The sequence below is a fragment of the Armigeres subalbatus genome, chromosome 3 (genome assembly GCF_024139115.2).
Source record: "Armigeres subalbatus isolate Guangzhou_Male chromosome 3, GZ_Asu_2, whole genome shotgun sequence".
Classification (NCBI taxonomy): Eukaryota; Metazoa; Arthropoda; class Insecta; order Diptera; family Culicidae; genus Armigeres; species Armigeres subalbatus.
Window position 1 is genome coordinate 222,946,368 of NC_085141.1, and position 27,965 is coordinate 222,974,332.

At 41.8% G+C, this 27,965-nt stretch overlaps 1 protein-coding gene across 3 annotated transcripts; it reads right to left on the reverse strand.

Moving 5' to 3' along the window:
• Positions 1-2,972: 2,972 nt before the first annotated feature.
• On the reverse strand, positions 2,973-27,889 carry LOC134220204 (membrane-bound transcription factor site-1 protease). Of its 3 annotated transcripts, none has more exons than XM_062699187.1 (4): positions 26,964-27,888; positions 13,856-16,847; positions 13,516-13,794; positions 2,973-3,808 (listed from the first exon to the last, which is right to left on the reverse strand). In XM_062699187.1, the coding sequence occupies exons 1-4, from the start codon at positions 27,366-27,368 to the stop codon at positions 3,357-3,359; spliced, it is 4,128 nt and encodes a 1,375-aa protein (XP_062555171.1). In that variant the 5' UTR covers positions 27,369-27,888; the 3' UTR covers positions 2,973-3,356. The 3 variants fall into 3 exon arrangements, with proteins under 3 accessions (XP_062555171.1, XP_062555174.1, XP_062555173.1); XM_062699190.1 differs by lacking the exon at positions 26,964-27,888 and adding an exon at positions 16,907-16,982; XM_062699189.1 differs by having other exon boundaries at positions 3,667-3,808; positions 13,511-13,794; positions 26,964-27,889.
• Positions 27,890-27,965: the final 76 nt, after the last annotated feature.

The following is a 27,965-nucleotide window of genomic DNA, read 5'->3' on the forward strand; positions in this document are numbered from 1 at the left end:
ACTAATGCTACTGAAGGAGGCTTTTTCTTAGGGCAGATTATGTCAAAAACAACAGATATGCATTCCGTAACAAGTTCTCCGTTCTTTAAATTGGAATGGTTTCAACTGTTTTGACAAAATTTCACCAACAGCAAAACTGACACGTGCTGCATTTTCAGACTTGGTGTTTGCTCACTCTTCCATAAGTAATTTTAATCAATATTGTTAATTTTTACTAAATAAGCACCTTACCTTTGAAGCTTTTCCAACTTTTTTAATGATCCAATATAAATATCACATTTCGTACAATGCTTGGTCTCGTAATGTCGTTAAAATTCCTTCAAAATCAAATCAAACATAATATTCTCTCAACACAGAAACAGGTTTCGAACAAATTAAGGAAACTGGTTTTGTTCTGGCCAAGGTGAATAAAATTTCTCTTATTAATTTTCAATGAAAACGCGATGTTGACATAAACTTAACGTTTTTTGGGGTAACTGGGGTCACTGCTTTAAATCCTAAGATTCTAAATTCTCAAAAGTTTTTCAAAAATATTTTTTTTAGAACAGAAAATCAAATTTCTCAAACACTGACACCTAACATTTTCCCTTTCATTTCTAGAATTTTGATGAGAATTGCAAAATTTCACTCAGGCTCCAATATTTTAAAGATATTTTCTTAACCTAGTAAAAATTTCAAAATCCTTGCAGAGTTTTTAAAGTTCTATTACTTTTCCTTGGCATTATATTATTAACTGCGATGCTTCGGAACTTTGTTGTTATTTTTGCATTGTTGGCACGACGGAACTGCCCAGTCGAGAAAACTTTCTGAACCGAACCGGGAATCGAACCCAGCCTCCTTCATCATGGTCTTGCATCAGAAGACTAAGACTTTAATTTTTCTAAAACACCGAACTTCTTTAATGTTTACCCTTTCTGTGGAAGTAGCAAGGTTAAAAATTGATGAGTCGATGTACGAAAATTCGTCAGAAGCCCAAAATTATGTTTTTTAAAAATTCAATAAAACTGAATGGTTAGGTTTGATAAAAGCACAATGAAAAACAATTACCCACTTTTACATTTGAGCTTACCGATAAATTAAAAAAAAAACTAGGGGGTACCTCCAGCTGTGTCATAGTCTGAAGGGGTACCACTCAAGAAAAAGGTTGAGAACCGCTGCACTAGACAGTGACAAATGAAAAATACGATGAAGAGGGTCAAGTAAACAAGAAATTTGTTTGCAATTTGGAAAGCAGCAGAATACCATCTGGTCCTGAATTATAGGACGACTTGAGTTTTGTTGCGGCCCTAGATATAGCGTCAACGTTGACATTTAACGCGCCTAATGTTTGGCTGCTTAATGGAACGTTGCTAGCCCCGAGTCTTACTTAGGCAGCACTAAAACGCTCATCGCTGAAGACGCTGGCAAATTTCTCAGCGAATAGCCACAGAGTTCCGATGGGGTGGACGCAGTTTCACCGTTGAACTGCATTGCAGATGGCAGACCAGACTTTTTGTGCTGTTTGTTGTTGTAATTCCAAAAAGATTTCGGCCGCTGCTTGAACTTACGCTGAATACTGTGCTGGTAACGCAAACCGTTCTGACGACGTACACGCTGGTATTCATGGTGGAGGCTCACGTACTGATCTCTCAGGGGTAGGGTCCGATATTTGGTTGGCCTTAGCCAAATATCGGACACTACCACTGAGAGATCAGTACGTGAGGCTCAACCATGAATACCAGCGTGTCAGTCGTCAGAACTTTTTGCGTTACCAGCACTGTATTGAGCGTAAGTTGGCCTCAGAGCAGCTCTCTTAACTGTCTTCAATTTTCGTAATTCACTTGTCTGCCAAGGAGGTCGCGATTCAGAACTCTTTGGAACGTGCCTATCGATGGCGTACATCATGACATTATGCGTATTAAGAACATTTCCCCAATCGATACTCGATAATACATCTGTAATACTTAAGTGGTCGACTTTCTTAAAATCATATGACACGGGCGCAGTACGTTCGATAAAGTCGTGCACGTGACTGTATTCGATGCTGATAAGTAGTGGAGGGTGATGAGCAGCATTTTTGACCAGTGCGCAAGGTGCTGGCAAGATGAGCGGTGCATTGTCCTGTCTGCTTACGAAGCATAGGTCCAAAGTGCGACCGTTTTCATTCACAATGCTGGTAATTTGGCTAAGAGTGGCTGAGCTGTAGTTATCCAAAAGGCTGACAGCACCAGCATGCAGGATCGAATTTCTGGATCAGGGTAAAAGAAACCACTGTGGGACTGCTTCCAAGAGACACCAGTCAGATTGAAATCGCCCAGGACAAGCACTTCGTCAGTCGATGTGGCCGTTTATAAGACGGCGAAGACTGACTGGCAGTAAGTATCGATGAGTAGTATGTCACGTACCAGATCAGGAAGGATATACAACGAGCACAGTAACAGTCTTCGGTCACTCATCTCGATTGATACCCAGACTTGTTCGAGACTCTTCCAAGAATCGCTTTCCACTGGTTTTGCTTTGATTCAAGAACGCACGGCAATCAAGTCACCGCCGCCAGTAGACTTCCTGCTGTTGTGTTGATTCCGATCGCAACGAAATACTTCGTAATCGTGACTAAACATTTGGCTGGGAAGTGTTCTGGAGTTTTGATAGTAGGCGGTAATGTCTGTTGCTTTTATTATCGCGATGCAGTTGTACACTTGAATTTGAGACACGCTTAGGCCGCTGATCATACTTGCTAAACGTTGGAGGTAGGAAGGCCCCGTCTCCCGATTCAAATGCAGGGCCGGGACGACAGTGAGTGACACCTCACGTCACCAGTCAAAGAACCTCAGCACATACTTGCGAACAGGCCGTTTTTTGTCATTCTTCTCACGCGCTATCCTAATCTTCCCTCCTCATCTCGACATTCCCTATGCAGCATGACAACTGTGGCCTACCTACCCCACCTTGGAAAATTTCGGATTTATAATAACAATATTCTGAACCGCAGATTTCTTTTATATAAAAATAGACAGTACTGTATTTTCATTAGTACAATCCAGAATCATCTAATGAGACAGTTCTACATAATGTATGTAAAATATATCTCTTTTGATCTTGATAACTACACTTCACAACTACCCAAACATGGATAGTAATCTGCTTTTCGCACTTAAATTAAACATCACATAACGCGCCTATCATAAATTGCTAGTAGTTCTTTTTTTATTATTTCTTAAGGCATCTTAAGATGACCAAACAATGCAGAAAATAAAATCTTTGGGTTTATCCCGCTATACGTGAACTTAGGCTTAGTTTAATCCGGCAAAATAACAATTAGTCACCTAACTATGCTTCTGCATCCCAATCCCATCCCAAGTATCGGCCCTTCCGACTCAAAAGCCTATCTTCTTGAATAAGTAGTTACATCGTCGCTTGATTGTTAGTCCTTTCGTTTTTCTTATCCAGTTGAGTAGGGCTAGCAAGATCACCACACCAGAAACCGTAACGAACCAGTTGGAGCTTAAGGTAAAACCTGAGCTCGCATCACGACTCAATGCAAAGTCGTTACTTCCGTACAGATCATTCGGATTTCCATCGTGGCGTTGTTGGTTCTGTTGATGCTGTTGCTGCTGTTGATGACTTTGTTGTTGTTGTTCTTGTTGTTGGTCTTTCGGTTGATTCTGTCCAGCCAAACCGGCCGGTACTTTTACCCCAATGGAAGCCACTGAGGGGCGTCCAGCTGATGGGTTGATAAAGCTGTTCGGTGCATTCGGTGGAATTTTGTCGGTTTTCTTGTTGCGCCATCCTGGAACGTCTGGCTCGTCATTAGCGCTTATTATTGTTGCTGTGAGGAATAAATTAATATATAAGTTAGAAGGATAGTTGACCAGATGACAATAAAAAATATTAGGAAGCAAAGAAAGGAAAATGATGGAACATATAAAGCAAAAGAAGGATGTAAACTTTAAAAAAACAATAGATAAGTAGTAGGGGGAAACACGGCTTTGGCAGGTTTTGTTTTATTATTGGCAGAGGGGTTTTTGTCGACCACATTTTATGAAATTTGGCCACAATATTCTTTGATATGCAAATGATGTGCCTAGTCAGTCATAAAAAACCCCCCTGCCAATAATAGAACAAAACCTGCCAAAGCCGTCATTCCCCCTATCCACTATGTTGTACTCGCCAACCAGTAAATCAATGAGCATAAACATTATTTAATGGCATAAAATCTTCAGAATAACTAACTTTTATCAGAATTCATCATTAATGTAAACGTCATGTATTAAAAACATACACGACGAAAGTTTATGCGCATTCTTGTTTACGCTAGTAAAATCATTCGGAGAAATGATTCAAACGATCCGGATTCATTCGAAAGTATTGGTCGTAAACATGAGAACTTGAGTTGCGTGCTCTTGCCTACGCAATGCGGTCGGGTCTGAGCTTGACGACCGACTGGCAAATAGCTTACACAACCTCACTTGATCAGTACCGTTGCTGATGAAGAATGTGTATAGCCGCCAGACATTCTAAATACTCACGCTCCTCTAATGTGGACGTGTACAATACACATGTGGAAGTATTGGCTTGATAAATGGATTGCGAGTGATTTGACTATGCGTCCAATTTGGGAATCTCGAGCTCGTTCAGTAGCCGCTAGGTTGCGAAGGCCGACGGAGGTCCTTCGTAGCTTAGTTGGTTAAAGCACCAGTCTAGCGTACTGTAGGGTCATGGGTTCGAGTCCCATCGATGAGAACGGGTGTATACAATGAAATAGCGAATAAGAGCTTAGCCTCACCATCAAAAATGTATAGCGAATTAAAAAAACACACACAGGAAATAATAATGCGACATTAGTTATTCGTCAAACCAAATTCAAGTTTACATTACAACACATTTGATAAGCAGTAAATTTCTTAAAATTTAAAAAAGGATATATCGTCATCGGGGGTGACAATGGGTCTAGGGAGTGAGAATGGGTTAACGCTTTTACCAAAAGACTGGAGGTCGGATCACAAAATTCTTCAAAAAGGTCTCTTATAATTTAGTTTTCTTGCTCTCAGGTACATTTAATCTGTTCTACAAACATTTTTCTTTTTTGCAACGTTTTTCTATGAACGTTTTAACACAGACAAACAGACGTAACACTGAGGAAATTCCCATCGACCATGAGCTCAACGGTTATTTTAAATTCAACTGCTTGTGAGTTTCACATCCAGGGGCGCGCGCATCGTATACCTTTGTATTTGATATCTCACCCTAGCGCCTTCTGTTGACATTGTCGTACTAAACTTTGTTTCGTACAACAAGCACGTTAGGTGGTGGTAAAATAGAATAGCAGGGCTTTTAAAACAAATTCTTCTAGCTGTTACGTCTGTTTGTCTGTGGTTTTAACTTTGTCTTAAGTGCGAGAAATTAGGGTACTTCACGGTATACAGAAGTTGCTCAAAAAATTTAACCAAGTTTTTCTTGAAGCGATTTATACTTACAATTTTTACTCTTAATTCTTCAAGGTATAATTCAACTTAAATGTTCCTCTACTGATTACTGAACTAAAATCCATCTATGATCTAAAAGATTTTTTCGTACAATTTCTCCCAGAAGTACCTCTGAATGTTCCTTCAAATATCCTCCAAAGATTCTCGAGAGAATTCCGCCAGAAGTGTATAATGAAAAATCCATATGAGGTAAAATTTGTTCAATATAAAACCTGCACAACATTCCTACAGTATTTACTCCAAAACAAGAACCAATTTTTTTTCCTTCTTTATTAAAGAGGCTTTCAGCCTCTGGAGGGGCCGGAAGGACTCAACCTTCGCTGGCAGTCACTTTCATTTTCAGTAAGTCCGTTGTTTCGTGCCTGGTCAATATCTTTTAATCCGTGGTGGGTCCATGTTAGGTGTTTACCTTTATCCGTGCCATTGTCCTAGTTCGTTTACTTTGTTCGGTGTACATTGTAGTAACTTCGTTGTTACCAGTGTATTTCTATGTCCTTTTTTCGTTAGCGTGGGTCGTGTGTGTGTGATCCGGGGGTTCTTGTTAAATGTCCTTGTAGATGTCTGCATCTTTCAAGAAGCGGGTGAGTACTGTCTCGTATGCCGGGTCGTCGGATAGTGCATCCCTGATACTATCAATCGGGTACCGCGACCTAGGGGCCTCATAGAGGGGGCTCTCACACAGTACATGCTCGCTGCTGTTCCTTACTTGACAGGTGTCGCACATCCGGTGGAACGGGCCCTGGCCGGAGAAGTCCTTGCTCAGCCTGGAGTGGCCCATCCGAAGCCGGCTATTAGCCTTAGATCCGTCAGAGTACCGAATGTCCGCGTCTTGGTATTTCTGTCGGATCCTTTCACAAAAGACTGCTTTGGCTCGTGTCGGGTTGGTACCCTTCCGCAGCTGCACCTTGATTGCCCAGTCGATGATTGGGGCTTTGGCCTTCCAGCTTCCCGGTCCTACTCGGAAGCTTAGATTTAGCCACCGCCTTTAGAGGAAGGTTTGCTCGTGTTTGCAGGAAGCAAGCTTGCCCATTTCCACATGTACGTTCCAGGAATCCAACTGCTCTGCATCCGATTGTCGCTGCTAGTTTGGATCGGAATGGTAATACTCCGGTTTCCGCGCAGGCTGCAAGAACTGGAGTTGATGGAAGAAGCCCAGAGATGGTCCGGATGGCCACGTTATAAATCGGGGAGAGTTTTTGCACCATTTCGTCGAAGGCCCTGCTCGTGATCTCCGATCCATACAATAGGCGAATATTGATAATAGCGTTCGCCACACGCCTCCGTATGTCTCAGTCACTCCTGGTTCGTTTATTTGTGGTTGCCCGTAGTAGATTGATTCGAGTCCTACATGCCTCTCTAATCCTTTCGATGTGAGGTCGGAATGTTAGGTACCGGTCGAGTGTCAATCCAAGAACTTTTAGGGTCTTCTTAGAAGGGATCGGGTTACCTGCGATTTTGATGGGCTCACGCGGTGGTGTATGCCTCAAGTCAAAGATGTGAAGCCTGGCACACTTACCTGCTGCAACGTCGGAACCTACATCTTGGGCTCAACTGGCGACTGCTGTCACCGCTGCTGTTCATGTTTCCTTTTAATGCTCCTGGGGTGCTTACCGGTGACGAACAGGAGAATATCATCAGCGTAAACTAGAAAAAAATCCCTTTTGGAAGCACCAAGCAGACGCTCATCGCCACGAAGAACAACGTAACCGCGATCGCCGATCATTGCGGGACCCCGGTTTCTTCCTGCACCACTTTGGACTTGTGGTTTCCCACCAGCACCTGGCTCGTTCGTCCATCTAGGAAGTTCCGCAGAAAAGCCAGCATATTTCCAGTAATGGCCCATTTCTTGAGTTTCTCCAGGACCCCGTGATCCTCGCCTGATTGTAGGCTTTCGCCAGATCAAGGGATGCAAGCTTAACATGCTCGCCATTCTTCAAGCAGTCGTCCAAGAACTGGCCAAGGGAAGCCAGGTACGTCCCAGTGCCAAGGCCAGGCCGGAAAGCATACCTTCAGGTCTGAAGTCCAGTCGTTTGTGCTGTACAAAGTGGTCCGTCAGTCTGCGGTTCACCAATCTCTCCATCACCTTTGCCACACAACTGGTCAAGGCGATTGGGCGGTAGTTGCCGACCTCGTTGACGGAACCGGTACCTTTAGGTATGGGGATTACGTAACTGTGTTTCCAGCCTTCAGGAAATGTTGCCTCCAGCCACTTTGTTCTTTCTTTTTTTTTAATTCGTTTATTTGAGGCTCATTTGTTTTATATAAAACTCTACGGAGCCGAGAAACATATTAAATAACTAAAGTGTCATAATTACAATACATTTTTTCGCGGTTTTTTGCGAGCTGCGTACTTTGCTTGTTCTCTCAGATCCTCCTCTTTCTTCTTCCGTTGTTCCTCCGCATATTCCCGCAACATTTTCTCTTTTTTCTCTGTGTAATTAAGAATTCTTTTGCGCTCGTACCACAACTGATCTATTATTATATTTTATTTTTAAATACTATTTTCGTTGGATCCTGTTCTTTTCCTGTCCTTCTTCTTCTTTTTCTTCTCCCACAGATTGCTGCATCGCTTCATTCAGAATTTCGATCGTTTCTTCCTCAATGGCTTCCTCATCAATACCTTCTTCATTGTCCGGCATCCGTTAACTATTCCGGCAAACGTGATTGCCGATTTCTTGGTCATCCGTTTATTTCGCAAAGGAAATGCATCTTTGCGATGTCCTTCCTTTTGGCACTCGAAAAATTTGTTCTTCAGATCATCATAAAAAATCTCCCCTCTAGGATTTTCAATTTCCAGCGACGGCGGTATTTCACTTTTCACGTCTATAAAGACACCTCGTACACCCGTGTACAAGTGGTCGAGGCCCAAATCCACGGGAAATTTTTCTCGCACTGAATACTCCACCGTACCGTATTGTCCGAGTACCGAAGATAGATCCTTATCCGGTATTTCTGGTGGAAGATCAAACACCCTAACATACCGTATGTTACTTCCCGCAACAATCATTCGGACTTCCACAGTCTTTCCGCTCCAATAACAAAACCTCCGTGGTTCGCGATTATTACGTAACGCGTCCTGCATGGCATCCGTCGAAGTAAATTTCACGCACAAAGATCTGTCTTCAGACGTTTTGTAAACAGTGTCCATTAGCGTTACATCAGTGTCCAACTGTTTAACAAAACCCGCTATCTCAGCCCATGTCGGACGGGGAGCGAAGAGCGGAAATCGGAATTGCACTGTATTCGCAAGCATCATGCGAACAACGAACGAATTGACCCAAACTGAGCACACAAAAGGCAAAAAACTTCTGTTCGGTACCTACCGTACCTATAATCACGCGTAGAAAACTTTTCGCTCTTCCGACTAGAACGACGGCAAAATGCAAACTGATTTGTTCATTTCTTGCAGGAGTGCTGCTTTCCCGCTGGGAGGAAGCCCTTTAAGCATTGGGTAACCCAGCTCATAGTAGGGCGAATTCTAGTTGCTCCATGGGGAAGGGACGGTTGAAAACCTTCGTCGGGTCGTGAGGCACTACGAAATGCTTGATTGCCTGTTCTGGTGCAGGGTGCCGGCTCAACAAACGAGCGGGATAGCGCCCGAAGGATGAGAGATCTTGAAAGTATTCAGCTAGGGTGTCAGCAATGATGGCTTGGTCCCTACAGGTAACGCCTGTAGTTTATTCTGCTCCAGAGCTCGGAAGACCTTCACTGTGGATCACTTCTGTGGTGAACTAGCACGAAGAGGTTACGACCGCCGCGATCGCGAAAAATCGGAAAATTTGGCTATATTTTCTCAAGAATCGAGCTCACGACCATCAAAACATGAAACAAGCACCAATAATTACACCATTTTGAAATACACAATTTAAAAAAAAATGTTCAATTTACTCAACAGTAAAGTCTGTAAAATCTTTCTAATTCAAAAGTTAAACTGATTGCTACTGGAGGATTTTTTTTTGTAAACTTTTGTAGTAACGTGTGCATTAATGCAGTATCAATCATAGTAACCCATGAGTCAGCAGACAAAATTGGGCAGCTCTATCAGTCGAACTCCAACCAACATGGCAAAACAGTGAAACAACTCTGTTCAGAAGTATGCGCGTTCAAAGAACGGCGTCCCGCCGTAACACGGCACTTGTGGACGCCGAATACGCCCGTTCCGGCATCTACAACATCTTGGCACTATTAGACAACAATCAGAGCATCGAAAGAAAGCCCGGTTCCGGACAGCCAACGACCACCAAGAAGCTCTAAAGCAAGTTGAAGAGGAAAACCAAGGGAAAAGTAGCTACCTCGCTGCGTGTGCTTGGCAGGGAGTTCGGTGCAAGCTGCCAAACAATGGCAGGCAATCGCAGCAAAGGCAGACCCAGAGGCTCATGGCGGCAAAGCCTCAATAAAGAAATAAAAGAAGTCGACCGAAATCTAACCTGGCAACAGGTTAAAGCGACAGCCGGGCAACGCTCAGGATGGAGATCTTTCAAGTCGGCCCTTTGCACCACCGGAGGTGTACAGGATCCATAAGTAAAAGTAAAAAAGTGCCAAACAATGAAAAGTACCTGGCGAACATGAACATAGACGATTGCACGAGCCAAAAAACTCCATATAAAAAATGGAAACATTGCCCTCATGAAACTTCACTCGCTATTTGAATGCGGGTAAAAAAAATGCCCTCCTATGGTGTCATCAATTAATATCAAATAAAAAGCAATTATCTGTTTTTTGCCTTTGCAATGCCCTATTTTTAATGCACACGTTAGTTCGTTATGAAACTTATTAATAAGTTTCGTTAAGAAACCAATTGTCCAATACTTCTGGAAAGAATCATTAGCAATTGTATAAAAGAAATTCCTTCAAACGTTTATTTTTAAGAGTTATATCACGACGATAATCTAACGTTTAACCTGTTGGTAAATTGACTTGGAATTGCCACAGATTTCAAGTTATTCCTGGAAATTGCTCCTGACACTCCTTTTAAATTACAGGGCTGCTACAAGCTTAGCAAATTTCAATCCGCGAAATTCACGACTAACAAAATGAAATCCGCTACTGCAAAAACAAAACCGCGACCAACATGAATAACGAAAAACCAGTTATGTGGGAAGGTGTCCGCTACTACGCTTAAATTTTTTTTCGATTAAGGTGCTTATTTTTGAGATATTAAACTTTGGATGCTTTTCGCCATACTGATTTCCGAAAGTTAACTCCTAAAGTGTCGCTGTAACCACGCTCAAAGTAGACGATGCATTGTTGTAAAAATGTAGTAGGCATAGGAAAACGAACAAACGAGATATTTTTGACCAAAACGTAATAATAAACCACAATTTTCACAACAACATTTAAGGGAACCACTGTCAAAAGCTTCGGAGACAAAAACTAAGCTCTTGGCACAATTCGGCGTTCCGGAGATCGAAACATCGTGTATACTGCAGAAACATTCATACGATAATTGAAACATAATTTGAATATAACGTCTTCCACGAAAAGCTGAAAACTAATAAGGCTGAACACGGAAGGCTGAAAAAGTAAAAATCTTACATAAGGCTGAAATAACAAAAGGCTGAAACTCGAAAGGCTAAAAAATCGTGAGGAACCAATTTTAGTGAAAGAATTCACATATGACGTTAATAGGGGCACAAACTAAAATAATCCGAAACCTTCTTGCGATTTCTTGTTTCCATTTCTATACGGAATTTATTTTTTTGTCTTATTTTTTAGTCTTTTGGCGATTTGGCGTTGCAAGAAAAAGAAGAAGCAGAATGTCGCGCATTCGAAAAATTAGCACGGGAAAAAATAGGAAGAACATTTTAAAAGACTTCTCGAAAATTCTATAAGTAATTTATTTAAAAACGGTTATTAGTACGGGGTTGGAAATGTTTAATACTGTGAATAAAACGAAACATCAAACATAAAATCTGGAAATCTAAATTATACATCTATTACGCAGTGCAAAATAATTCTAAACCCGCGCTGATAACCGTTTTATATTAAATTACTTCTAGATTTTTTTTAAAGTATTTCAAAATTGTCTTCCTATCCTTTCACGTGCTAATTTTTCGAATGCACGACATTCTGCTTCTTTTTTTTTTCTTGCAACGCCAAATCGCCAATACAGCTAAAAAAAATTGAGGTAAAGGTTCTTGCACAGAGAAACAGACGTCTCACTTAGAAAAAAATGCAATCAAAATAATCGTTACGAGAACATTGTCGCCCAAATTGAATCAACCGTTAAAAAGGTGAACGATGGATCATGTGTTGAGTGAGACGTCTGTTTCTCTGTGGTTCTTGGTTCTTGTATTTGGTTTTTGATTTTTGCCAATATTACTTTCTTATGTTTTATTTTTTATTCTTTATTTTTATCTCTTCTTTTTCCTTCTTTATTCTTCCTGCTTTCTTCCTACTTCTTTCTCACTTTTTTCCTTCCTTCTTTTTTATTCCATTTTTTCTTCCTTTTTTCTTACTAGGAAAGGTTGAAGAAGAGCAACCTTTCCTAGTTCCTTCTTCCTGTTTATTTCTTCCTTTTTTTCTATCTTTCTTCTTAGTTCTTCTTCCATAGTTCTTTCCTCTTTATTCCTCCTTCCTTGTTCCTATTTCCTTCTTCCTTCTTGTGCCTTCCTTGTTCCTTCTTTCTTTTTCCAACTTCTTTTTTCTGGTTTCTTCTTCCTTCATTTTTTTGTTCTTCTTCTTCTTTCTTCATTCTTTCCTTTTGCTATCTTATTTCCTCCTTTTTCCTTTTCCTTGTTTTTTCTTCTTTCTTCCTTCTTTCAATTCCTTGTTTTTTCCTTTCTGTCTTCTTTTCTCTACCTTCTTCCTTTTGCTAGTTTCTTCTTCCTTTTTCCTTATTCGTTTTTCTCTATTCTTTTTTCATTCTACCTTCTTCTTTCTTCTTTCTTTCAACCTTTTTTCTTTTCTTTCTTTCGTCTTTTCTTCCACTTTATTTTCTTTCTTCTTCCTTGTCCCTTGTTTCTTCATCTTTCTTTCCTATTTCGTCCTGTTTTTTCTTTCTTTCCCTTTTCCTTCTTCTTTCTTTCCCTTTTCCTTCTTCTGTCTTTTACCTTCTTCCAGTTCTTATTTTCTTCATTGTTCTTCCTTTCTCTTTCTTCCTTCATAATTCTTCTTGCTTCTTCATTATTCCTTCTTCCATTTTTATCTTACTTTTCTTTTTTTTTCTTTTTTCCTTTTTTTGTGTTTTTTCTTCAATCTTTCATATTTTTTCCTTCTGTCTTGTTCCGTCTTTTTTCTCCTTTCTACTTTCTTCCTTTTTCTTCATTCTTCATTCTTCATTCTTCATTCTTGACGCAGAACATTTTGGGTTCAAAAATGCGTTCGAATGTTGCAATGTTTAGCTTAAAAGGGAAAGCTTACTCATAATGCTCAGCTGGTTGATGGTAGGCGTCAAATATGCTCACAAGTCATTTTGTGCGAAAAAATGAGCATTGTGGCTAAGAAAGCGAAAATTTGACGCATTATGGCGATATATGTTTGGCGAAAATAAGTTTTATGAATCATTTGATATGAAAGTGCGCCAAGCTTGGACCTGCGTCAGATATGGTGCTTCCACGGTATTTGTTTAAAAAATAAGTTACGCCCAAATTGCAATCGGTCCCGCAATAATAGTTACTGAAGAATTATAAAATAAATCAGATCATAACTATGACAAGGAATGGTTGTCACTTATATTGAATTTCCCAGTTGGTTGGATGATTTCCAGGATTATTCCCGGTTTTTTCCCAGTCGAATGGGATTCCCTGTTTTCCCGACTGGATGGACACCCTGAATTCTAAGAACTTGAAAAAGTGACCCATTCTCACCCCCATTTTACCCATTGTCACCCCGACGACGGTACGTACACGAAATAGCACTAAAAAATACAAGGTAATTTTTTTTTAATCTTACAAATTATCTCACCTAATCCTTGAATCAGGATTAAGATAAGCTAAAGTTACTGAATACCTTATAGTACAGTTGTTGAATAGAGATAATAAAGATGCTATTTCTCATGCATGCAAACATTTCAAGCACCCAAAACCAGAACAAAAACTACATACCTCACCTTTTTGACTTTCTAATTTTCGAAATAGGTTTACACTGTTGTCGATTTCGTTACCGAACATCCCTTGCTGAGCCTGCTGTTGCTGCAGTTCTTGCTGCTGTTGTAACATCAATCGTTCGTTTAACCCGTACCCACTGATGGAGGACATGTTCAGCGAGATGGGATGCTCCCACTTGATTTGTTGGCACCGCGGCAATTCGCGTTTCTCATTACCCGGTCCTAGGACTTTGGAGTACAGGTGCAGGTTGTTGTTCGCTAAACGAGCGGGTGGTTTGGTGTCTGTATCATATAGAAACGGGTGAAATAGATTAAACTAGTAACACAAATTCAGTCAACTTACCCGTTATGACCTCACTGTGACGAGTGCTGTTCAGATCCCTCAGCAGGTTAGTCACATGCGACGTCATCGTGTACTCCAGTAGCGAATCCAGCAACCAAAAGCACGGCTTATCCAGGTGGGTCGAATCCAGACAATTGGAGTCACCATACACAGCGATTCGACCACCCATCTTGCGGTTTTCCTTTCCACTGGCAGCACTGTCGTTCGATTTGATCATCTTTGACTGTTCTGGCTGCAGCTTCAGCAAAGTTTGAGGCACTTCTACCATTATTATCTTCTCGCCGGTAAAATTCTGCTTCTTCTCCAGCAGTAGCTGACTAATCTCTTCCGGATGCTGTATCTTCTGTATGTCGTCTTGTTCTTCGTCTTCCAAATTCTTCAAACTATCGAAATCCGGATTCGTTTCGAAGTCTTGGCGTTGTTCTCCTCCCTCGTTGGGGACATCGTCGTCGTCGGCAAACGATTTGGCATTGAGTAGAATTCGTTTGTTGATAATTGAATCGCGATCTATTTGGCGCTCTTCGCTCCGATCCACGTCCATTTCTAAATTAAAATTATTGATGAGGTCCGGGTTCGGTGTCGCTGGTTGCACTTTGGAGTAAGTGTGGTCCGTTTGCAGCAAGCCTAGAATGGCAGTTTTCGCTCGAGTTTTCTGTCGTTTTTCGTCGGGCGAAAGGATGTCCAAACCTTGGTCGAACAAGTCTCTCTCGATTAAAATCGTGTTGTTCCCAGTAGGAAACTTTATTATATTACTTCCTGAAGCGTAGTACATGCGATGATCTCGCATATCAAAATATCCCTCCGATACTTTATCTCCAAGTACGATGTCGAAGTCTCGCAACAGTTCATTCAAGGCAGGGATGTTTGCCCCGCCTGTGTCGGGCATCCACCATTGGCGGGTGTTCTCGTCATAGAATTTAATCTTTCTCATGACGGTTGTGTTATACCAATCAGCAAACACAATTACGCTCAAATCGCGCTCTAAAATATCGTTCTTTAGTTTTATAATCTCTTCGTGGAAATATTCCTCCTCCGGGTCAACTAACAAAAGAGTTCCGTAAAAACTGGCATTGAAACATGTGTAGGGGGCTCCAAGAACCTCAACGTAATATCCAGCATTTCGGAGGTGAGTATACATATCCTTGAAGTTGGTGTGAATATGGTCAGCGCGCCAATCGAGAGGATCGGATTTTATTTTCAGATTGTCCCGCGGGAGATATCCTGGTGGATACCTCAAACTATGGTACTGATCCCACAAGATTCGTTTGTGTCGCGGAGGTTGTGGAATGATTTTTACCTTGATCGGGAAGCTGATGGTCCCGTTCCGTGGTTCGTTTTCCCCTGGACCAGCCGGACTTTGAACGGTCAGAGTGATGTGACCCTGAGCCAAACCTTCAAAGCTTCGTCCCAGAACGTTGACTCCAATGTGAATCGCCATCCAGCCAGACCACGGCCAAAGTTGTTCAGAATGCGAAATCGAAATGTTTAACATTTGGCCATTCTCATTAGTGTAGGGATGCCACGTTGGATTGTTGATCACCCTACCGATCACACCCATTCCGTTTAAAATTGTTATATTTGCTATAACCGGTGCACTTGTATAGAACAAGCTTTGCGTTGTGTAGGGCCACATGTAGTCTTCTGTGAAGTCCAGGTAAGCAGGTGATAGAGTGACTTTCGGTTTATAAGTCGACAATATCTTCATACTCTTCAAGATATTCAACTTTCCGTGGCCTTGCTCGAACATGTTGTTCTCCGTAAGACGTTGAGCGCCTTCAATCAATGCTTGCTTCATCGAAGCAGGATTAACAATATCCAGTCGGTTGATCACCCCGCTTGCCAATAGAGTAACTGCACCTGCCACTACCGGAGACGCTACAGAAGTTCCTGATAGCGATTTACAACCACCATTGAGGTTACTTCCTTTCACTTGACTTCCGTAAGTAACGATGTCTGGCTTCATTCGTCCGTAACCGTTTGGAAGTTCCCAAGTGGTCATTCCTCGTGAACTGAACTTTGCAATGTTATCGTTATAATCCATCCCGCCAACGCCGATCACATCCATCTGATCTCCGGGGTTGTTCAAAGTTCCGTACAGTGGACCATCGTTACCAATCGCAGACACCATGATCACCTTATTTGCCGATAATTCTAGAACCTTATCTACAAACGGTTGATCTAAGAAATCGGGTCCGCCAATGCTTAGATTGAGAACATTTATCTTCTTCAAAATAGCATAATTGAAAGCGTCCAGAAACCACGACGTGTAGGAAACTTGATTGTTGGTGAACACTCGGAAAATGTGCAACTCGGAGTCGGGTGCAAATCCAAGGCATTCCTTAGAGGAAGCTATGATACCCGCTACAAATGTTCCGTGACTAACTCCGTCATCTAAGGTTTTTTCATTGGTCCAATTCGTCCGTTCCTTAACCGACTTGAAATGAGGATGATTCTTTGAAAGACCAGTGTCGAAAACAGCCACTTTCACTCCTTTTCCCGTAATTCCCATACCCCACAGCACGTCTCCTTTCAGCAAGGAGGTTATCTGTCTCGGAATCGCTCTAAGTAAGCGTCGATTCGTATGGCGATTGGCGGACCCCACTGGTGGGGTGATCTGATGATTGACATCCGGTCTACTATCGTTCAGCTCATTCACGTCGGTCGATAGCTTTCTTTTGAAGTTTTTGAATTTCTCGATGAACTCGATAACTTCTTCATCATCTTCTTCTTCCTGACGAGCATCAGACACTTCATCATCATTTGCAGCGTCATCTGCCAGCTCTGCCTCATCGGGAGTGACTTCGATGGGAACATACTTCAGCGTCCGGTGCACCATCCGTTGTGGCGAAATGGACTTGATCGATGGGTGCGATCTAAGCAAATCGATTCCATCGATTTGCGACTTGGGATCCTCTTCCAGAGTGATGACATCGAAGTCGCTCGGGAAGTCACTGATCGGATTCGATCGCGGTTGGATGTGCCAGTTTTTGACCTGTAAGATGAAAAGATGGATCACGTAAATATATCACTAGTCATAAGACGAGTTAGTACTATCCAATTCAATTCCACCACTTGGTTGTAACTTTACAGATACGTATTTCGACACCGAGCTCTTCCGTATCTGTTACTTGACTCCACACGTGAATACACGAAACCGCAAAACAACTCCCTTTACGGTTCCTTTCACTCAAATCCGCCCTTGCGTGGAAGAAGCCAAAAATAAGTGAAATGCGAAAAAACCCGGTGAGTACTTTGCCTTTACTCCCGTGTTGAATTTTCACCCACTATGAAGTTTCACCAACTCAAATTTATATTATTTTCACTCACTCGAGACTATGGTGAAAACAACTCAAAATTGGCTTCTTCCACGGAACAGCACACGTTGGGTCGATGCAGCTCTCTTCGTTTATAATATTGTACTTCCAGTTGAAAACCGAAGTGAGCTCTCGCGACAATCGAGTTTTCTCCAGTTTCTTTTTGTCGCAACTACGTCGTGACTAGTGCGCATCATGGCGCACGGCGGTGGCATAGATGCGCACTAATCGCGATGCAGTTGCGACATCAGGAAATAAGGAAAAACTCAATCGTCGCGAGAGCTCACTTCGGTTTTCAACTGGAAGCACAATATCATTCATGAGAGGAAGTGAGAAAACTACCTACTGTTGAGTTAAAAATTTGAACTTCGTACTCAAAGTTGAGTTTTTTTAAACTTTTTTATGAACTTTATTTTTTCTGTGTAGGTATATCGGTATTTCTCTTTTTCAGTGTAAGCACTTAAGCAGCTACAAATCGAATAGGAAACGCCACGCCAATTGCTATTGTCGGCGTAGCACCAAGTTAGAATTCGGAAGTCGGGACTTCCGAACCGAACTTTCTTCCGAAGTTTTATTTGTCAAACTAATTGATGCGTTGTTTAGCGCATCTTTAGGCGAATCCAGCGCACTACTTCCGAAGTTGGGAAAGTTGCCTGTATCTGGGGAAGAACCCAACTTCGGTATAAAAAGCGGTATAAATTTATTTCGGATAGACAATATGCAGCCGTAGACGATTACGCAACGCAGGCGTGCGGCACGTAGAGATGTCGTAAAATTTCGATTAATCGATTAGTAACTAAACGATTACTCTCGATCCTCGTCGCTTACTGAATCGATTAATCGTTGGATATAAATCGATCCCAAATTAATCGATTATCACAACGATGAATCGATTAATCGAGGAAATCAATCCAACTGCGACATCCTTATGATGTCGTAAAATCCTGATTAATCGATTACTCTCGATTCCTGTCGATTATTGAATCGATTAATTGTTTGGTAATAATCGATTCAAAATTAATCGATTATCACAACGATGAATCGATTAATCGAAGTAATCGATTAATTTGCGACATCTCTAGCGGCACGGACAATGCATCCCTTCACCTATATGGCTAGGGTGACCATATGGTATCCTAAAGGAGGACATGTCCTCCTTTTTCGATACAAATTGGATGTCCTCCTTTTGGGCTGAAATGTCCTCCTTTTGTACATTTTGAGGGAACAATTAACAATGCTAGACATTAATTTCCGGAGTTTTTTTTTTCTTGTTATCGCTGAAAAAAATATTATAACAAAGATCCATTCGCAAGTAAAACATACGGTTGTAAATATACACTTACGTTTAATTCCTTTCCTACTTAAAACCCTTTCCAAATCACTGTTAATATACCAAACATTAGATGAGTGTATTAGAAGATGTTTTGAATTCTTTTGAAGTAATAGTTTGATAATTCCACGAAATTGTGAATAATGGGCTATGAATGAAATAATTCAAATGCTTCTCAAGATGTGCTGCGAGAAAGCATACATTGAATGATTAAAACTTATTTCGATCGAAACACATGGTACGTGTCCTCAAAATAAGTCTAAAGAAATCTAAAAATGGTCACCTGTCATAAGTCGAGTACTATTTTAATTAATTCCACCGCAACGATCCCATAACAGGTAAAGACATTCCACTAAAAGAGCTTGATAAAATGTGTTGGAGGAAACATGGGACTCAAATTTATGACCCCATTGCAAAGATGGATGCAAAAATATAGTCCCTAATCAACGATGTTCTCTAATCAATCATAAAGTTCCAAAATTTATTTATAATACCCCGCAAATCTGCAAAATCGTCATGAAAATCTCCAAAGTTGTATCCAGCCTGAAAACATATTTGAATTTCCACGAACAACTATTGAAAGCATCGTGGTCATGATGTACGCCGTGCATTAGGTGCATTCACATGCCATGAACTTGTTGGTATTCAAGGAATAATCTCCGCTGGTCTTTTGGGTGTCTTAAGTAATATACAATCAGTAACTGTTGTTTATTGCTCAACGTTGCGATGTATGCGATGTCATTCGAAAAAAATTATAATAATATAAATTTATATAATAATAATATTTTTGATTTTTTTCTTAAAATCTGTGCATTGCTGCCTAAAATAAATGCCCAGCATATTGATACACCGAACATTTGTGTACCATTATACAGATAGGTTGAAGCTTGTTTAATAGAATCTCACTATAAAGATGGTGAGTTCGTTCTTTCTTTATTTTCTATATAATGAAAAAGAAATGGTCTGTGTTCGTATATAACTCGAAAACGGCTGAATAGATTTTTTTTCGTTTTTTTCAGCAGATATTTTCGTTATCGTTTCCGACGGGAAATTTCGCATGGTAAGTTTACAACGCGCATTTTCGCCTACTATGCAGGACAACGTCTGCTGGGTCAACTAGTTATTTTAATAATTTTGTATGTCGTATTTCACTTGACGCCCCGAAAAAACAGTAAATATAATATCAAATACAGGAAATTTTCGGTTTAGTAATTTCTTGCACATGTCCTCCTTTTTCAACCAAATGTCCTCCTTTTTGGCACGATTTGAAGGAATTGTCCTCCTTTGGAAAATTTTCATATGGTCACCCTATATATGGCCAACATAGAATATGTCAAGCATAATTTTTCATAACGACGTATGTAACATTTATGAGGATTCGAGAAATCCTTTGCAGAAAGTTGGCAAAACTTTTTCTAAAACTGTTTTAAAACTAAATCTTTTCTCAATACTTTTTTCCGCTGGCATGCATCATTACATGACACGTAATAAGCGTGCTTCACAGCAAAGCTCAGTTCATTCAAATTCACTGTGAAAAACGATAAAATTATACATACACCGGTATGCTACACGCTAACCTGGATCTACCCAAAATTATGTCAAAGTGACCCAGATTCGGCAAAACCGTGGTTACTCTAATCTGGGTAAGGGTACCTTGACTCTGGGTTACCGTACAAGCGAAAAAATTTGGGTAACCGGTACCCACCGGTACCCGCTGCAGAAAATTATTATTGTGTAAAAAAGTTGAACAAAACAATTTTCCCAACCCATTTCATTTGCCAGCTGTGCTGACAATGCTCCACCATGATAAATTTAACTATTCTTACCTGTTTCTTGTTGCATTCAGTGCAAAACCCGAACATTTTATTCAAGCATGAGACTTCGACGCCAGTCGACGCCATGTTGCTGTATCCGAAAATGTTTAAGTGCCCAGTTACCCAGATTTCGGGTTCGTCTGACTCAGATCCATTTTGTTGACATACCCAGATTTTGACAACTGCTAACATCGAAAAAATCCGGGTACAAACGACCCGGCCACTGGGTTGTTTCAAGTTAGCGTGAGTGCACGATTGACGCAACTGCAGTTTTGTTTTGTTTTGCTTTTTTTGTTACATAGGTCGTTCTTAGTTCCCATATGTTAAAGCGACGTATGTAACAGTGAGACTTCAAAAATAGAAATTTTTACATACGTCGATTCGCAAAAAGGTTGAATTAAAGAATTTTAAGATCTGAAATCAGTAAAATCGATGCGTATTATATAAAGCCGCGTGTGATTGTCACGTTGTATTAAAAACCCCGTTTTGTTTACTTTTGTTACATACGTCGTTATGAAAAATTATGCTTGATGTAGTGAAATTGATTATTCTCGGGTACTTATTCAAAAGGACGTATGTGATTTTGTAAACAAAGATTCGAACGTCGATTTGTCCAATCTGATAGCACTCCCACGCAAACCATCACAATAGACAGGTAGGGGAAGCCTTCGGCTACCTGTTGGTGGCGTTGGTTTGCGTGGGAGGGCCATCAGATTGGACAAATCGACGTTTGAATCTTTGTTTACAAAATCACATACGTCCTTTTGAATAAGTACCCGAGTATTATTGAATTGAATATTATTGAAATGATTTGATTTTTCTGTCTCCGCTATTGCGGGGCATAGAACTTTTTTTTAAAACTTTATAAGAGTGATTTTTAAGTTTTTAACAAAGTTCATCGCTTGGGCATAGAACAAACCAGCACCACGCACGATGACCCGGTGATGGTGTAGTGTTTCGACCGGAGCATATTCCCGGGTAGAGGTGAATAACAAACAAACATCATAATAATAACAAATTTTGCTATGATATCAGATTTAGTTATTCCTATGTTATTTAATAATAACATAAAATAGCATCCCAACAACAAATTTTGTTATAATAGTAAAATTAGTTATTTATATGTTATTGTAAAAAGGAGCAGAACAACAAATAAAGAACAAATTTTGCAATCATAGCAAAGTTTGTTATTCATTTATCATTTGCATTTTCAACATATCAATAATAACTGATTTTGATATTTTCTTTTCTTCAAATATTTTGCTATTGGTTTGTTATTATAATAGCAAAATCAGTTATTTATGAGTTATTTTCTAGAGCAATGTCTGTTATTATTTTTGCTATTTTAGCAACTATATCAAACAAACTAATATCATATTTTGCTATTCAGTTATTCATATATTAATAGTAAAATTTGATATTATTTTGCTGTTTTCTTCTACCCGGGTTACTTGCTGCGTTGGTCAAAGTGGTCGGCAACAGCATATGAAAAGTGCAATTCTTTTCGTTTGCTGATGCAATGGAGAAATTATTGAACGGATTGATTTTTTGGAAATTATTTAAGGAACCTTCGGAGAGTCATAGTAGATGGTGACTAGTGTAGCGACACATGTAACGCAAATCTTGTGCAAAAGCAAACCATCTAGGGTGAACGGTCCGATAGTTGTGGGTGTACCAATAGTTGCGGTAGTGCACTTTACACAACAACTCCGGTTTTAACGCAGCAACCTGCTCCGTTGATCGATTTATTGACATACCATAACTCAAAACAACAAGTTTAAGACGTGAAATTCGTTATAGATCGGTAAATATCACTATATTACTTTATTATTTTATCACCTTTGCACCAATAGTTGCGGTAGTGTTCCTATAGTTGCGAGCTCCATTAGAAAACAATGGGATTCGCAACTATAGGAACGCAAAATAAAAATTACCGCAACTATGGGAGCAGTGTACCAAAACTTGGAGGACTCATTTTAGGTGAAACATTCACATCAAAGAGGAACTCTTTCGTTTGGAATTAATCCGTAAGGTTAGTGGAATGAGGTATCTTTAAATTATAAACGATTGAATAGTGTTGGGGCGTGCTTAGTTCCTCCACTCATTTATTTAATTTACATCTAAACAGATAACACTGAATCAACAATTTGACGCCACAATACACGGTTCGAGGCCGCATCTCTCCATCCTCGGATACGCCCCACGCTCGCCAAGTCGTTTTGCACCTGGTCTACCCATCTCGCTCGCTGCGCTCCACGCCGTCTCGTACCTGCCGGATCGGAAGCGAACACCATCTTTGCAGGATTGCTGTCCGGCATTCTTGCAACATGTCCTGCCCATCGTACCCTTCCGGCTTTAGCTACCTTCTGGATACTGGGTTCACCGCAGAGTTGGGCGAGCTCATGGTTCATTCTTCGCCGCCACACACCGTCTTCTTGCACACCGCCAAAGATGGTCCAGAGCACCCGTCTCTCGAATACTCCGAGTGCTTGCAAGTCCTCCTCGAGCATTGTCCATGCTTCATGTCCGTAGAGGACAACCGGTCTTATTAGCGTCTTGTACATGACACATTTGGTGCGGTGGCGAATCTTTTTGACCGCAGTTTCTTCTGGAGCCCGTAGTAGGCCCGACTTCCACAGATGATGCGCCTTCGTATTTCACGACTAACATTGTTATCAGCCGTTAGCAAGGATCCGAGGTAGACGAATTCCTCGACCACCTCGAAGGTATCCCCGTCTATCGTAACACTGCTTCCCAGGCGGGCCCTGTCGCGCTCGGTTCCGCCCACAAGCATGTACTTTGTCTTTGACGCATTCACCACCAGTCCAACTTTTGTTGCTTCACGTTTCAGGCGGGTATACAGTTCTGCCACCTTTGCAAATGTTCGGCTGACAATGTCCATGTCATCCACGAAACAAATAAATTGACTGGATCTGTTAAAAATCGTACCCCGGCTGTTACACCCGGCTCTCCGCATCCGTACCTTCTAGCGCAATGTTGAACAACAGGCACGAAAGTCCATCACCTTGTCTTAGTCCCCGGCGCGATTCGAACGAACTGGAGTGTTCGCCCGAAATATTCACACAGTTTTGCACACCATCCACCGTTGCTTTGATCAGTTTGGTAAGCTTCCCAGGGAAGCTGTTCTCGTCCATAATTTTCCATAGCTCTACGCGGTCTATACTGTCGTATGCCGCCTTGAAATCCACGAACAGATGGTGCGTTCGTTGGGACCTGGTATTCACGGCACTTTTGAAGGATTTGCCGTACAGTAAAGATCTGGTCCGTTGTCGAGCGGCCGTCAACGAAGCCGGCTTGATAACTTCCCACGAACTCATTCACTAATGGTGACAGACGACAGAAGATGATCTGGGATATCACTTTGTAGGCGGCATTAAGGATGGTGATCGCTCGAAAGTTCTCACACTCCAGCTTGTCGCCTTTCTTGTAGATGGGGCATATAACCCCTTCCTTTCACTCCTCCGGTAGCTGTTCGGTTTCCCAGATTCTGACTATCAGTTTGTGCAGGCAGGTGGCCAGCTTTTCCGGGGCCATCTTGATGGGCTCAGCTCCGATACCATCCTTACCAGCTGCTTTATTGGTCTTTAGCTGTTGAATGGCATCCTTAACTTCCCTCAAGGTGGGGGCTGGTTGGCTTCCATCGTCCGCTGAACTGACGTAGTCATCTCCTCCGCTGCCTTGACTTTCACTGCCTGTACTCTCAGCGCCATTCAAATGTTCCTCGTAGTGCTGCTTCCACCTTTCGATCACCACACGTTCGTCCGTCAAGATGCTCCCATCCTTATCCCGGCACATTTTGGCTCGCGGCACGAAGCCTTTGCGGGATGCGTTGAGCTTCTCTGGTAGAGCTTGCGTGTTTCTTGAGAACGGCACAGCTGTTCCATCTCCTCACACTCCGCTTCTTCCAGGCGGCGTTTCTTCTCCTGATAAAGGCGAGTCTGCTGTCTCCGCTTCGTCTATAACGTTCCACGTTCTGCCGGGTACCTTGCTGCAGCGCGACCGCCCGCGCTGCATCCTTATCCTCCAGAATCTGTCTGCACTCTTCGTCGAACCAATCGTTCCGTCGACTTCGTCCCACATACCCGACGTTGTTCTCTGCTGCGTCGTTAATGGCTGCTTTAACTGTATTCCAGCAGTCCTCAAGAGGGGCCCCATCGAGCTCACCCTCTTCCGGCAACGCTGCCTCGAGATGCTGCGCGTATGCAGTGGCGACATCTGGTTGCTTCAGTCGCTCTAGGTCGTACCGCGGCGGTCGTCGGTACCGAACATTGTTGATGACGGATAGTTTTGGGCGCAGTTTAACCATCACCAGATAGTGGTCAGAGTCGATGTTAACGCCACGATATGTCCTGACGTCGATAATGTCGGAGAAGTGCCGTCCATCAATCAGAACGTGGTCGATTTGTGATTCTGTCTGCAGTGGTGATCTCCAGGTGTACCGATACGGGAGGCTGTGTTGGAAGTAGGTGCTGCGAATGGCCATATTATTGGAGGCGGCGAAATCAATTAGTCGTAGGCCGTTTTCGTTCGTCAGCCGGTGAGCGCTGAACTTTCCAATAGTCGGTCTAAACTCCTCCTCTTGGCCAACCTGAGCGTTCAAATCTCCTATGATGATTTTGACGTCGTGGCTTGGGCAGCTGTCGTACTCACGTTCCAGCTGCGCGTAGAATGCGTCCTTATCATCATCAGTGCTTCCGGAGTGTAGGCTATGGACGTTGATTATGCTGAAGTTGAAGAACCGGCCTTTGATCCTCAACCTGCACATTCTCTCGTTGATCGGCCACCACCCGATGACGCGCCTTTGCATATCGCCCATCACTATGAAAGCTGTTCCCAGCTCATGTGTGTTACCACAGCTCTGGTAGATGGTATGATTACCTCTAAACGTTCGCACCATTGATCCCTTCCAACAAACCTCCTGCAGCGCTACGATGCCGAATCCACGGTCCTTGAGCACATCGGCGAGTATGCGTGTGCTCCCGATGAAGCTGAGAGATTTGCAGTTCCACGAACCGAGTTTCCAATCGCTAGTCCCTTTTCGTCGCAGTGGTCTTCGTCGATGGTTCCGGTCCGTACTCTCTTGTTGATTGTTCGTTGCGTAAGTTTTTTTTGGCTGACTTGCAGGGCCTGACACCAAACCCCCTAAATTTCCGGAGGACCATTCCTCCTTATTTCCGGTGGACCATGGTGCACAGTTTCACTTAGAGTCCCTCGCTGGCACTCGGATGATGATCAGCCGCCCCTAACATGGAGAACAGACGCTCAATAAGATTTGCACCTCCGAAGAGGAGCAAACCCCCCCTTCCCTGTCAGCATACGACCATAGTTCCCACCGGGGTTGGTTACCCGATCTTCCCTAAGGTTGCTCGTATCCCGGCCAGCACCACGGGGAGGTAGGGATAGGAGTTGCTGGGTAAGAGGCTAAGGGTCTATTTTATTCCTTCAGGTACGCGAAGTACCAATGGTACGCTTTACCCAGCATTTGCCGTGCCAGGCAAATATACGCTTCATATACGCTCAATAAAAATTATTTGTGTTTGAAGAAATAGAGACATGCATTCAGTGTAGGAAAATTTTCACTTGCCCTCCAGTGGTAAAAAACAGACAAAGTGATTGTCGAGCCATTGTCGTGTCCTTAGGAGACGGCTGCATCCGAATCAGCCGTCTCCAGCTGCTGCTGGATACGCAGCAGCTCCGAAGCACTACTGCTTCCCGCGAAATACATCACAAAACTGAAGCTAACTCCGCTCATCTGTCACTCACACATCTGGCACTCATGTCCAATGTATATGCCCTCTTATTCTGTTTATATTTAATTTATCATACCCGTCTCAATTCCTACAGTGATAAAATATTTTTTTCAAAATTTTTGATGTTCATATCAATATTTTTGTGGCTGGAATTCAAAACTATTTTATTTCATTATCTATTCAACTGTCAAAGCATTAAGTAGTTTTCTTTCTACGGCAGTAAACTAAGAAAAACACACTTCTAAAAATGAAATCATATTCATGCTTCACGTTTTTTGTTGAAGACATTAAATCAAATAGTCGTTGTGCCAAATGGCCGATACGCTAATTGACCTTACACATTATGCCAAACGGGCTTTCCCCCTTATGTACCTATATGCTATGATTTAATTACGACGAAAAAGTTTATGATTTGTTATTATCAGAACAGAACACAAAGCGTGACAGAGGAGGGTGGGGGTCTAAAAATCTTAAAAAGTAGTGGACGTCATATTTGATTCGCCCTAACACATATTTTGTGTTGCTACGTTTGATGACTGCAGCATTGTAATTATTCTGGTTAAAACTGGACTTCGTAGCTACGTGAGCACTTCAGATAACTTAATTCTTCATATTAGATAGTCAGTCATCTGAGGTTAGCTCGTTATCAGCAAAATACTTAACAAAAGACGAGAACGACACCGTTATGGTAATGCGTAAATGCACAGATAATCAAAATCGCTTGCATCATTCATCCACATATTTTAATCAAAACCTTCAAAACAACCTCCAATCACGAATAGATCTATTCATATGGGACAAATAAGCGATTCACGGCAGTACATATCCATTGAAGCGGCAGAAAAGCATATTCCATACATGTGCCAAAAGAATTCTCACCTTAGATCCATTAAGTGCCGATTGGATGTGTTTCTCCCTGGCCGCTCGCTTATAATATCCATCAAATTGAACTATGTACTCGTTTTGGACCACATTTGTCGCGAATTCAACCACAATCCGCTGCGGAATAGCTCGCTTTTGATTGCTGCTTTGTTGTTCACTATCACAACAATTCCTTTTGCTGACACTGTGACCTGGATCAACATCAGCAGCACTAGTTATGTTACTTAACTTGCTAGGGCTCACATTTTGGCCAATTCCTCCTGGGCCGCCTGCACTGCTAACGTTAACATTATTACTGCTATTACTAAAGCTACTCGTTAAATTTGTACAATCACTAAACAGCAACAGAAGCAAGATAAGGATACATCTGGTAAGCAGATTTCCTACGGCTGGAACTCTCATCTTAGGCGCACTTCGTATATAACATTCGTACGATTACACAAGCACCACCTTTTCCTCCCGCTCCTGCACTGCGCCAACCAGCGAGTTCGGGGGATTTTTATTTCTATTCCGCAAAATGCCTCTACGTTAATCCAGGTTGATACTTTTTTTTCGAATTTCGGTTCATATGTTTAACATTATCTGCATCAAAATCTCAGACAATTACACTATCTGTCCCATTTTATTCCGGAAACCAGAATCGCAATTTTTTCTTCGCCATTTTCACCCATTCAAAACTTCGAAACCGACGACTTTCTCCGCATGATGAAAAATTGATTCCGTCGCGATACGCAACATTCCCGCGCCCGAATTGTAATCACTTTACTTGCCTCCCAATCGGATGGGAAGAATTAAACTGGTTTGGGAGCCTTAATCAGCACAATTTGTTGCACATTTCAATTTGGTTCGCGAAACTTGATAATCAGTTTTTGAAGAACGAAGACGATTACTCGGTTGATTTTGATTCATTATTAGTGCTGTCCAATGAGCAGCTCGAAGTAGCTCGATGTTATTCCCATCCATCTCATGTCCGTTTGTTGTCAAAAAAGAGCGAGCAGG

What these genes read in the sequence shown, in the direction of transcription:
- LOC134220204 (XM_062699187.1), bottom strand. Translation starts at nt 27,368, where the DNA reads ATGAGAGTTCCAGCCGTAGGAAATCTGCTTACCAGATGTATCCTTATC. An exon ending in CGGCACTTAATGGATCTAAG is followed by an intron (nt 16,848 to 26,963) that starts GTGAGAATTCTT and finishes TTCATCTTACAG; the next exon opens with GTCAAAAACTGGCACATCCA. An exon ending in AAAATTAGAAAGTCAAAAAG is followed by an intron (nt 3,809 to 13,515) that starts GTGAGGTATGTA and finishes TATTCCTCACAG; the next exon opens with CAACAATAATAAGCGCTAAT.